The sequence below is a fragment of the Ustilago hordei genome, assembly GCF_900519145.1.
Source record: "Ustilago hordei strain Uho2 genome assembly, contig: UHO2_contig_13, whole genome shotgun sequence".
NCBI lineage: Eukaryota > Fungi > Basidiomycota > Ustilaginomycetes > Ustilaginales > Ustilaginaceae > Ustilago > Ustilago hordei.
The window spans coordinates 710,796-723,847 of record NW_024545290.1 but is presented as its reverse complement, the minus strand read 5'-3'; the positions used below and the strand labels follow the sequence as shown (position 1 = coordinate 723,847).

At 50.4% G+C, this 13,052-nt stretch overlaps 3 protein-coding genes across 3 annotated transcripts; 1 reads left to right on the top strand and 2 right to left on the bottom strand.

Annotated features, from left to right (window-relative positions):
• Positions 1-1,654: 1,654 nt before the first annotated feature.
• UHO2_05482 (uncharacterized protein) lies at positions 1,655-5,069 on the bottom strand (the record flags this gene model as incomplete). Its single annotated transcript, XM_041560297.1, has 3 exons — positions 1,655-3,496; positions 3,787-4,233; positions 4,320-5,069. The coding sequence occupies 3 exons, from the start codon at positions 5,067-5,069 to the stop codon at positions 1,655-1,657; spliced, it is 3,039 nt and encodes a 1,012-aa protein (XP_041416231.1).
• Positions 5,070-9,470: 4,401 nt separating this feature from the next.
• UHO2_05481 (putative GGC1 - Protein of the mitochondrial carrier family (MCF)) lies at positions 9,471-10,361 on the top strand (the record flags this gene model as incomplete). The annotated part of the gene is made up of 1 exon (XM_041560296.1): positions 9,471-10,361. One exon carries the CDS (start codon positions 9,471-9,473, stop codon positions 10,359-10,361), a length of 891 nt encoding a protein of 296 aa, XP_041416230.1.
• Positions 10,362-10,755: 394 nt separating this feature from the next.
• Positions 10,756-12,972, bottom strand: UHO2_05480 (uncharacterized protein; the record flags this gene model as incomplete). The annotated part of the gene is made up of 1 exon (XM_041560295.1): positions 10,756-12,972. The coding sequence occupies one exon, from the start codon at positions 12,970-12,972 to the stop codon at positions 10,756-10,758; it is 2,217 nt and encodes a 738-aa protein (XP_041416229.1).
• Between the last annotated feature and the right edge of the window lie 80 nt (positions 12,973-13,052).

The following is a 13,052-nucleotide window of genomic DNA, read 5'->3' as shown; positions in this document are numbered from 1 at the left end:
TTCCTCCTTCTCTCAACGTCATCCTCCTTCCTCTTCCTCTCTCTACTCCCCTGTTCTCTCCTCCTCTCTCCACTCTGTCTACTCACTCGTCCCCCTCCGACACCTCATACTCCTGGATGAGGTCGGGACAGTTGAGGTTCTCTACTGGTTCCCATGAAGCAGCTTCCTCTGAGTACCCTCTCCACAACACCTTGTACTCCGTAGTCCCATTGTGTGAACGCTTGTCGATGAGTGCTTCGACTTCGAAGTCGAGGTCCTCATCTGGAAGTGATGGTATGGTGGGCTGTTCAGCACGTTGAGGAAGAGAACTTGTTCTTGCTGGCTCGAGCATGGAGACATGGAACACATCATGCACCCTAAGGTTTGCTGGCAATGTGATTCGATAAGCTCGGCGTCCTAACCCGTTCCTGAACTGGGTAGGGTCCTGCAAACCGGGTGTCTAACTTGGGTGTGGGTCTCCTTGTCTTCCAGTTTCGTCGGTTGATATAGACCATATCACCCACCTTAAACTCGATGTCCTTGTGCTTCCTGTTATACTGGTTTACTGATCTACGTTGTGCCTCTCTGATCTGCTCCTGGAGGTACTTGCAACGCTCCTTTCCATCCATGAGGTACTCGAAGCGACCTGGATCATTGACTCCTAGTCGTTGAGGGATGTCAGGATGAGCTTTGGGGTTCCATCCATAGCATGCAAAGAATGGTGAGACACCAATGCTGTTGTGGACCGTGTTGTTGTATACAAAGGCTGCAGTGTCCAGCAGGTTGGCCCAGTCATTCTGCTCATAGTTGCAGTACATCCTGAGATATTGCTCTATGACCTGATTGACTCTCTCTGTCTGACCATCAGTTTGAGGATGGTAGGCCGTGCTAAGTGAGTGCTTCACACCCATTTGCTCTGCAAATGCCTTCCATGCTCCTGATATGAACTGCCTGCCTCGGTCCGAGACCATGTGATCTGGATATCCGAAGAGTCTAACCATGTGTCCATATAGCAATACTGCAGTCTGTTTGGCTGTGACTGTCTTATGGGTTGGAGCTAGTATGGCAAACTTGGTTAACCTGTCGACGATGACTAGGATAGAGTCATAGGTCTTGGAGTCATACTTCTTTGATGGTGGTAGTCCTTCAATGAAGTCGAGGGATATGGAGCCCCAGGGCCTGTCTGGTGTTGCTAGTGGCTGTAGCAAACCATATGGATGATGATGAGGAGCTTTGTACCTAGCACATACAGGGCAACTTGCTACATAGTCTGCAATCCAAGCTGTCATGTTTGGCCACCAGTAATGTCGTTGAGCTGCCTTGATGGTAGCATCTCTTCCTACATGTCCAGCAGTAATACCATCATGGCATTGGGTCATCACCATGAATCGCAGATGCTCTACAGAGAGAGACTGTCCATCTACCTCTTTGGCACTCCTTGAGTGTCGGTTGTTGGTCCTCCCTGGCATGAATCACTTTGGGATAACCAACCTTCCTCCACTGTACCATAGGTTGTCCCTGACCTCGAAGGGCTTCGTCCTATGTATCTCCTGTAGCTCTTGGTCTAAGGGCTGGAAGATCTTGACCAGGTCTCTGAGACCTTTTGATGCTATGGACTCCATCGAGATCATGGGGCCACTAGGAGTGAGTCATGGTCTGCTGTCTCCTTGAACACTCAAGGAGGCAGTAGTTGCCTCACATTGTGATCCTGCTCTTCACCAGCTGGTTGCATGTCTGTCCTTCTGGTGAGAGCATCGGGTTCACCACCTTTGTCTCCTGGTCGATACTGCAATATGAAGTCGAAGTCTGCTAGTAGTATTGCCCATCGAGCTTGTCGACCTGTGATGCGTCTCTGTGACTTGAAGTACTTGAGGGCTTCATGGTCAGTGAGGATGACCAGTTGGTTCGGTAGTCCAGCTAGCATGTGTCGCCACTGAGTGAGGCAGGCGACCACAGCTAGGAGCTCCTTATCATGGATCTCATAGTTCTTCTCGGCAGAAGACATCTTCCTAGAGTAGAAGGCCACTGGATGCCATCGTCCTTCATGCTCCTGCTTGAGTACTCCTGCTATAGCAAAGTCACTTGCATCAGTCTCCAACCTTGTTGGAAGGTGGTAGTCGAAGTGCTGAAGCACTCCTGCTGATGTGAAGGCCTGGATGAGCTTGTGGAAGGCCTGTTGGGCCTCCTCTGGTAGCTCGAACTTCTTGAACCGTTCTATAGGCTTTACCAGTGCTGTCAAGGGCTTGGCTATGCGAGCAAAGTGGGCTATGAACCTTCGATAGAAGTTGGCAAAACCCAGGAACCTCTGGATGTCATGGATTGACTCTGGCATTGGCCACTCCTTGACAGTGCGCACCTTTTCTGGGTCCATCTCTATGCCCGTTGGCTTGATGATGTACCCCAGGAACTCAACTGTCTTGGTGTGGAACTCACACTTAGACAGCTTAGCAAAGAGCCTGTTGCTCCTTAAGCAAGCGAGGACCTCAGTGACATGCTTCACATGTGCTTCTTCAGTGTCACTGAAGATCAGGAAGTCATCTAGGTATACTACCACATATATCCCAATGATGTCTTGGAAGATGTCATTGATGAATGACTGGAAGTGAGCCGGAGCATTGGCTAGGCCAAAGGGCATCACTAGGTACTCATAGAGTCCCAACTGAGTGCCAAAAGCTGTCTTCCATTCATCTCCTTTAGCAATCCGGATGAGGTTGTATGCTGCTCTAAGGTCTAGCTTGGTATAGATCCTTGCCTTCCTGAGTAAGAACAGCTGCTCCTCGATGAGGGGCAATGGTGCCCTGTTCTTGACAGTGATCTCGTTGAGACCTCTGTAGTCCACACAGAGTCTGAGACCTCCATCCTTCTTTGGTACGAAGAGCACTGGTGATCGTGCCGGGCTCTTCGATGGTCTTATGAACCCCTTCTCGAGGTTCTCATCCAAGTATCTCCTCAACTCGGACATCTCCTTGGGTCCCTTAAGGTATAGGGGCCCTTGAGGTGGCTTCCCTCCTTCTATCAACTCGAGGTGGAGATCATGCTCGGTATGATGGGGCAGCTTGTCTGCTTCCACCTCATCAAACACATCTCGCAGGTGTTGGTATGGCTTTGGTATGTCTGCAGCCGTCACCACCTTATCTACCTCCACCTCCATCTCGACTCCTTTGTCTGCGCCTGTAGGTACAAAACCAAAGGCTGGGAGTGATGATGGTGGCTCCTCTAACAGCATGAACCCTATGGGTCCATCTTCCAGAGCTGCTCGTAGTATGCGCTCTGCTGAGACAAACTTGTTACCATGAAGGGTTGGTCTCCTCATGGTTAGGTCCCCTGCTCTTGCTGCTTCAGGGGGTCTCCTAGGGAGTCGGTCCTGCTCCTGAGTCTTGAACTCCAGCTGGCCCGTATCCCATTGTATGGTGGGTTTGAGCCTCCGTAGCTCAGTGAACCCCAGGATGAGGTCATAGTCCGCAGTGTCGGCCACTGAAGCTTCGACCACACCCAGATTGTGTGTACCAATAGATACCTGCATGCTCGCAGAACTATTGATGGAGAGTTGGTGCCCGGTGACACCATGGATCGATCTTGTTTTTATGGGTTTTGTGGGTATTTGGTACTTACTAATGAAAGAATCTGAGACTATGGACAAACTAGCACCGGTATCAGCTAGTATCCGAGCAGGATGGTCTTGAACCATTCCAGAGAGCTCCAGTACTGCTTTGCCTCCACTGGTAGAGAAACATACTTGACAATCTTGATATATACAGAGTGATGGCGAGGAGGTTTGTAGAGCAATGCATGCCATCAGTGCATCACCCCACTGACGTTTCCCTCGTCGTCATCATCATTGTGCTCCTCCTCGTGATCGGGGTCCATGGGTTGCTGGTATGAGCTGAGGTCCATGGCCTCGGGGTCACCCGTCTCAGTGCTGCCTGTGTGGCCATCTCCTGAGTCGGTGGCCTCCTCGAAGGGGTCTGCTGTGGTGACCATAACCTTTGGTCCCATGGGTCGAGAGCTAAGAGGGTCTACCCTCCTGCTGGGGCAGTCTCTGCCCAATGGCCGATACCCTTGCATACATGACAGGTGTTGATACCTGATGGAGCAGGGCTTCCTTGCTTCGAGGGTTGGGTGGGATGATGAGGAAGGGGTCGGTTTAGGTTTTGTATAGTTGCTTGTGTAGTTGCTTGTGATGGTGATCGAGCTGGATAAGGTTGAGTGGGTTGTCGGATGGGGATCGAACTTTGATTTGGCCGAGACCCAGTTCTTAGTGGAGGTGACGTGGCATTTGGAAGTGAGTGTCTAGCCGAGGACTGCTGTAGTAGCATCCTCTGTCGATCGATCTCCTCAACCTCTCGATACCACTCCCATCTCTTCCCAGGTGGATTCCTCTCAAACTTCTCCTGTATGCTGCGAGTGAGACTTCCTCTGAAGAGATCAATCACTAGCTCGTTGTCATCTAGGTTGACCTGTCCCTCCAAGTCTCTGAACCGCTCTACATGACGTGTGGCGGCACCAGGAGCATCACTTGTGAGTCTGAGAGCCAACAGCTTGTTGTATGCCTCCATCCTAGCATTGCGTGGGTTGAACTGCTCTAACAGTCGCTCTGTGAAGTAGTGCCAATCATTGAACAACCTTCCTTCTCTAGCTCTATCAATACGGAGCTTGGAGGTCCACCACTCTCTTGCTGTCCCTTCCAGTTGAGCACCCATGTGATTGATCATCCTAGACTGCTCATACACCTGGTTGAACTTAAACCATGCTTCGGCTTCTAGAATGAAGATCTCCATGTCTCGGGGATTGAACTTTGGAAAGGGGGTGGCGATGGGCTTTGACCGGTTAAGCTCTGCCATGATGCTGGTATCCTCCTCGTGGTCCAGGGGGTAAGGATCCGTCCTAGTCCTGCTGTAGGGGTCCAGCTTAGTCTTGACATATCTTGGCCCAGTAGGTGAAGCATACTTCTCGTAGTTGATGTCCTCCTGCTCATCCAGGTTGAATGAGACTGATCGTCTTGGTCGTGGAGCCGGAGTAGGAGTATGTGGGTCTCCTATCATAGACTCATCTCCTCCTCCTGCTTGGTCTTCCGAGTGAGAGAGGTCCATTGTCTCCTCCCTACCCAGTTGAGCTCGTTGTAATCATTCCTCTCGATGACCCTGTCTGGTAAGCTCTAGCTGTGCTTCCAATAGAGTGAGTAGTCTATCGAGCTTATTGTTGAGGTCTGGGTCCATCATGGTGATCGTGAGGAGCTGCTTGAACGATCCACTCTAATGTCAGGGGTCTCGCGCCTGAAACCCAGGTCGGTCTGTCGAGATACTCGGTGACTATCAAACTGTGCGACAGCTATTGTCTCGAGATACTCGGTGACTATCAAGTTGTGCAGTGACAGCAGGTGGCGTTTGTTGTATATACTATCGTAGGTTTCGGCTGACCTCTGTGGACACTCCGTTCAGGGGTAGCTCGGCACAATCAATATCAGTGTTATGATGACACCAAGGTCTGGTGTGGGTGTTGATGATGATGAGGTTGATGGTGTTGGTGATGAGATTGGTGATGTCGATGATAATGAGGTTGATGGTGTTGATGATAAGATTGGTGATGTCAATGATAATGAGGTTGATGGTGTTGGTGATAAGGTTGGTGGCGTCAACACGAGTGTCCAGTGTGTTGACTTGATGCTTTGAAGTGATCCCCGGACCGCAGTGGACTACTGCCTTCGGTTCTATCTATATCCGGACCGCTAACCTGCTATGGGCGCCTTCGGACGTCAGGTAGTGGTGATACAACACACACACTACGATGAGGAGCAACCTTGATAGATTGCTGCTATGCTGACTGTAACTAATGAGTACTTGTGTTTCTAAAGTATTGACTAGTTGTATGGTGAGTAGAGTGGATGGGGATCCACTCGACCTATGATGATGAGAAAGCATGGTTATATACCTCTTCACAGCATCGCCAGCGATGCTGCTCCTGCTCTCTCTCCAGAGGGTACTTTCTTCATCGAGTACTGCTCAGGGGCCTCTCCTGCTTGGCACCCCTGTGCCTCTTGAGTGGTGTCGACTCCTTCGACACTGCTCCTCCTCCTCATGACCTGTGTCGACTCCTTCGACACTGCTCCTCCTCCTCATGACCTGTGTCGACTTCCTGTCTCTCGAGCCCCTGAGTGGTAACCATCTGAGCTTGGTCCTCCTCATGGCTGCGCCTGCTCTTTGAGCTTGGTCCTCCTCGTGGCTGTGCCTGGTCCTCCTCGCATATGGGCTCAGTGCTCCTTTGCATGTGAATCCATAGGAGTCCATGGTCTCCATGGAGACTGCACTACGACCATGCTCTCTACTGGTATCGACTAGGTCTTCGATACCTGTGCTCCGTCCATATGAACCAGTGACCCTCCTGCTTCTTGAGCATCCAGGCCCATGACACTTGGCACCCCTGTGCCTCTTGAGTGGTGTCGACTCCTTCGACACTGCTCCTCCTCCTCATGACCTGGTGTCAACTCCTTCGACACTGCTCCTCTTCCTCAGGACCTGCCTGCTAGTGTCCTATACACTGCTCCTTCTCTTTTGACCGGTGACAGTTCCTTTGACTCTTGTCTCTCAAGCCCCTGAGTGGTAACCATCTGCATGCTCCTTGAGCTTGGTCCTCTTCATGGCTGTGCCTGGCCCTCCTTGCATATGGGCTCGGTCCTCCTTTGCATGTGAGTCTGTAGGAGTCCATGGTCTCCATGGAGACTGCACTACGACCATGCTCTCTACTGGTATCAACTAGATCTTCGATACCTGTGCTCCTTCCATATGAACCAGTGACCCTCCTGCTTCTTGAGCATCCAGGCCCATGACACTGAGCATACCAAGTGCGAGGAGATGCACCTGCATCACGAGAGGGAGGAGAAAGAGCGCGATGAATGTGTTCATGCATGTGATCATGAAATGGTGATGGAGATGGTGCACCTCCTTGCTTCTCAGGCCAGTGTCAAACAGGATGCTCATCAGAACACCAGCAACAACAACAATAACACAGACTCTTCATTCAATCTTCCTGTCTTGTAGCATTACATGTACTATCATCCAGTCTCAATGCAAAGTCATTTCTGAGTGTTTTTCTGTAGAGTGCAAGTATGAGGTGAATAAAAATGATGTGCAGCACAGTCACATAATGAGCTCAAAAGCATTTAAACAAAAATTTTCACTCTCACACCTCTTCCATTACTACCACCACTCCACTCTGCAACCTTTCGGCATCGCTCTTGCTGCCATCCCCCCTCTCCATCCCCCCTCTCCATCCCCCCTCTCCATGCTCCCTCTCCAACTCCCTTCCTCCTTCCAGCCATGGTGTGCTACAGCAACAAGCAAGTAATTCTCACTGACATTGTCTGCACTCTCAAGCTCTCTATACCTGCAGAGGTCATCCAAAACACTGACAGAGTGCAGCACTCCTGCAGCACTGACATCAACAACTTGGACGATGATGGCGACCCAATTCTGCTCTCACGACACCTTGTCTGCTTGTACACTTTCATATGCAAGCAAAGGTACACAATCACACATTGCACTCCTCTTGGCTGTGCTGATAAGCTTATCCACCTTCTCAACAGGTATGAATCAAGCAATCATAGGATGTATCATGGACTTGTTCATATGTCACCTGAAGCATTCAACAATCTCGCCATCCGACTCCAGCAAACAGAGGCTTTCTGGTGGAACTACAGCAGCTCAGGTGTGATGTCTCTCAACAAAGTGCAAGAGATTCTTTCAGTGGCTCTGTACAGACTTGGCCATTCTGGAAATGGAGGTGGTGAACATGATGCTGCTTTGCAATGTGGTTGTGGTGTTGGGAGCATTGTTGGATACACCAATCACACAGTTGCTGGCCTCCTCGAGCTAAACAATGAGGTCATGCAGTTTGCTTCAGAGGGAGAGAGACAACATGCTTCTGCCTGGGTGCACAATACAACTGGGGTTGAAGAGTGGGGTAAGGGCTGGCTTGTGGTGGATGGCACACACATCCCTCTTGCCTGGAAGCCAGGAGTGCTCAGTCAAGAGCACTTCTGCTACAAAGGCTTCCCCAGCATCAATGTAGCACTGGTGATCCTGCCACACTCACTTCGGATTGTCAAATCAGTTGTTGGACAGCCTGGCAGTGTTCAGGATTCGAAGGTTTGGGCCTCAGGCAGCAACATCCTGAAGAAGCCTCACCTGTACCTTGATGAAGGTGAGTTCATCTGGGTTGATGGTGGATATGGCCATTCTGCCTTCACAGTTGGACCATTCTCTCACATTGCTGCTGACAAGAGTCAAGACCTTTGACACTTCAACTACATGCTCTCTTGAGTCTGAGTACAAGTCAAACATGCCATTGCATACCTGAAGAACCGCTTCCAGTGCCTTACAGGCTATTGTGGTAACATCTACCATTTCAAGGACCACATCACTGCTGCCGAGATGATCCAAGCCTGCATTGTTGCCCACACCTTTGCAAGTCAATATGACCGTCCTGCTGATATTGCCAACCTGCTGTTGCCCTCTTTCTCTGAGGATGAGGTGAGTGAGGTTGTTCAAAGCCTCCAACTTGATGCCAGTGATACACAAGAGCTCAGGAGGACAAGATGCACAAATCAGCAGGAATACGAACTGGATCTTGCCACTGCAACACAAGGAATGTCACAGTATGCAGTGTCAAGACTTTGAAGTTCTGCTGCACATGATCTTTGAGAGGGTTTGTTCCAGGTGCTGTTCAGATCCACTGGGTGCAATGAGGAAGACACTACTGCATTGTCTCGACGTCATGAGAGGACTACTGTGGACTACATTGCCATGACTCAAAGTGCATCAGCTCAGAGACAGGAGCAAGTCTTGACACAACCATTCTCGATCTGACAGGCACTCTCTCTTCTTCTGTTCAATACAATTCTTCTCACCACCATATGAAACATTACATTGAGTGCATTGTGTGAAGAGGAAAGCAAGATATAAGCAAGCAATGGGTAATAGCAATGAGAGTGACAAGTAACATGACCACTGTTAGGTTACGTATTTTATCGGCCATATGATTTCATTGCATTTTTGGAAACCTGCTTTTCCTTGGGGGGGGTTCAAATTCCCTCCAAAAACATGCTCTCGAAAAAACCCGTGTTTTTAAAATTGCAAAAACTTTGATACCCCCTAAAGGAAAAAGTGAGATAGCCGGAATCGCTCGGACTTGTTATCGGGATTTTTTGGGAGGAGCCGATCCAACGTTATCGAGAATCGAAGCGCCAACCACTGGTTAAGGGTAAGGAGTGCGGGCAATAATTTCACGTTTCCGCGTCTCAAAAAAGCGACTTTTTTTTTTCTTTTTTTTTTTTTTTTTTTCTTCGCCCGTTGGCTGCCGACTTTCTTCTCACGCGGCCGTGCATTGGTCTCTGACTCGGCAACATTCACTCCATCTCCTCATCGCCCTCACCCCTTGCTTCCTCGTTTTCACACCACCAACCTTCACCCACCCCTTCCTATCATCTCACCGCCGAAATGTCGCCACCTCCAGGAATGAAGCGTGAATCAGCCCAAGCCCGACTTCTCGGCTCGGGTCTATCCGGCATTGCTGAACTACTCGTCTTCCACCCTGTCGACACAGTCGCCAAAAGACTGATGTCCAATAAAACCACGGGTCTATCTATGACTCAAATCGTATTCAAAGACAAAGCTTCCGCCAACGTCTCCACCAAATTCCTCTCCCTCTTCCCCGGTCTAGGTTATGCTGCAGGATACAAAGTGCTTCAACGAATCTACAAGTTCGGTGGTCAACCTTACTTTAACGATTACCTTACCTCGAACCACAAAAAGTCATTCGATAACTTGTTCGGTGAACGAGCAGGAAAGAGTATCATGTCTGCTACCGCTGGCTCGCTTACTGGTATTGGAGAAATCGTACTTCTACCCCTAGACGTACTTAAGATTAAGAGGCAGACCAACCCCGAGGCATTCCGATCCAGGGGTTTCTTGCGCATCCTTGCCGACGAAAACGTAAACCTTTACCGCGGATGGGGTTGGACCGCAGCCCGAAACGCTCCAGGCTCATTCGCACTGTTCGGCGGAAGTGCATTCACAAAAGAGTACATTTTCGGGTTGAAAAACTACTCAGATGCCACCTGGACCCAAAACTTCTTCGCTTCCATCGGCGGTTCAGTCGCTTCCATCACCGTAGCCGCCCCGCTTGATGTGGTAAAGACCAGAATACAGAATGCTAACTTTGAAAGCAAGGTAGGAGGTGTGCAAATCATCAAGGAGATGGTAAAGAATGAAGGTTTCAGTGCGTTTTTCAAGGGTTTGACACCAAAAGTGTTGGTTGTGGGACCAAAGTTGGTGTTCAGTTTCACCATCGCTCAGAGTTTGATTCCGTTCTTTGGCAAGTACGTCTAAGAAGCAGCTGGAAGAAGAGATTGATGGGAGAAGTGGAGAGGAGGGGATAGATCGAGAGAGCCGGACGATCATCACAAAAGGCACAGCGAGCAGTTGACGCCGACACGCCATGTATATACAGACACGAGTTACGATACGATCGCACGCAACGTTTTTTCAACCACCATTCCATACCAAATCAGACCTACGGCAGGGCAAGCGCAACACACCATGTCAAAGCGTTGTCAGCTTCGGAAGATGGCGTGACAACTCTTACACTCAGACATGGCTGTGACGTTGGATCATCTGACTCGACACGAATCAACTCGACATGGATCAACTCGGCACAAACCACAAGCACGCCCACCATCTGAGTCAGAAGCTAAACATTAACAGCGCAAAACAAGGAGTCCCATCAAAGCTCCAAGTGCTCGGCAATAGGCGGTGCCTCCTTCTTCTTGCCTCCGTCACCGCCTTCTTCTCGCTCTTTGGCATCGTAGAACCGCTTCACGCGTTCACTCAAACTGTCACCCACCTTTTCCATTCTCAATGGACGAGGTTGTTTCCCTGCTGCGCCTTTGCCTTGCTTTACCTTGCCCGATCCCTTGATCTCTTTAGCGCCATTGACACCGGCCATGAGCTTGTTGTACATTTTGGCAAGTTCGTCTGGTGTCTCACCCTTGCCTTTCCCCTTCTTTTGCTTCTCCTTCTTTTGCTTCCCCTCCTCTCCGTCTTCAGCGTCTGACGATCCGTACTGTTGCAGCATCTTCGAACTGAGCACCTTTGAAATCTGTTCTGCCAACTTTGATTCCAAGCTTGCACCTTCTTCACCACGAAGGACGGAGGGCAAATCTTCCAAATCCAGCTGAATCTCTAACGTTTCCTCTTCCTCCCCATCTCCGGACTCGTTAGTGGTATCATCCGAGCGCTTCTTCCCGCCTTCTCGCCTCCGAACTTCTTTCGCGTCTGGATTAGTCGCGGAATCGGAAGAGGCGACGACTTTGTTCACCTGCACTCTCCCCTCCTCATCCATACTAACCTCCACCATTATCTCGGCCTCCTCTTCCCCTCCCACTTCCAACCCCTCTTCACCCTGATACTCATGGAACGACGCACCATGCCCACCCAGAGCCTCATCGAAGAAATCATCATGTACACTTCCATATCTCGACAGATCCCCAAATGTATGCGACGTCGAACTTGCCTCTTCCGCACTACTCGTCTCTTTTCGCTCCCCCTCCCCCTCCCCATCCCCCTGCTCTTGACTCTTACTAGCCTCCTTTGCATCAATCTCGCCGAGGGCCGGTTGAACTTTCTTTGGATCCCCCAAAGTCGCACCCCCAAACGAATCCTCTACGACCCTATGACACTCTATGGGTAACGGCTTGTCTTCTGTCTCGCTCCCAAACGCTGGGTCTGCGCATAACCTGGGAGTCTCGATAACCAACACATAATTGCAAATGGTAGTCTCTTTAAACATCACAATCCTATCCTCGAGTGGTTTGCGGCTGGAACAATGGAATTGAACTTCAACGGTACGCGGTTGATGGTTCATATCGCACATCGTTCCATTTGTCCATCGCTGCGTTAGATGCCTGTGCCTCTGCGATTCGCCGCCGCTGCTCGTGGCGGAGGAAGACTCGATCGCGCTATCGGAGTGTTTGAACTGAGACAGAGCTTTTGCCTCAGCAGCGAAGAGCTCTTCCTCGTCCCAATCGCCAAATTGCACTTCTTCCACGAGATCCAATCCTGCTGAGTTGACTAGTGACCCCATTCCCCCGCGGTTGGCAGAGTTGGAAGATGATACGGCTGATACACCTTTCGACTCTTCCAAAGCCGGCTGCTGCTGATGAGTGGGGTTCTCATCAACAATCTCTTCGCTCTGCGGCGTCCATCTCCCAAGAATGAAAGCAGGATACTCGGGATCAGCAACAGGATGAACAAAGCTGTTCACCTTTTCCGCTGCTTCTAGCGCTGCTTTCTTCCCCGCCTCTCCTCCACCTGCTTTCTTGAACGCTTTATGCGCCGCACTCTGCGGTCCCAATCTCCGGAACTGGCGGATTTCTTTTCCGTGGCAGAAGCTGTAGGTGAACCAATCTGTCGTATGATAGAGACACACTTTCTTCAGCGGATCCAATAGCGCTTGTGCGTTCCGGATGAGTTGCTGCTTCGACCGCGGCGGAGTCGGTGCTCCACGACGTTGTTTGACAGCAGGAGTGTAAGTGAAGTCCGGTATAGAGCAGAGCTGCAATTCAGTAGGTGAACTTCGCTGGAGCGACCAAAACAACGTGCGTGAATTCCCTTCTTGCGTGTAGGAAGGGTATGAATCGGAGTTGCCCGGTACAGAGAGTGAATGCCAAGTCTCGCGATTGAACAAGCTGGATGAGGAGGAGGAAGAAGAAGCTTCCTGCTGCTCCAAGATCCTCACCGCATCAGTACGTTTGATTGGTAAGGTGGAGGTATCTTTGAGTAGACCGCCCAAGCGTACTTGGAATGCAGGCTTGGCGAAAACATCTTGTGGGAATCCTGCCGAGGTTGAAATGGCTGCGTCAACAGTGTAGGCTTGGAGATAGAGGAGGCTGAGGAGGAAAACGATCGATCTTGGGTTGGCTGGTGCCAGAGACGTCAACATAACTTGCTGTAGGCGATGTGGTGGGCGTGGTGGTGATGTGAGAAGCGTTGAAGGAGAGTTAATGATCGAGGTGCAAGCAC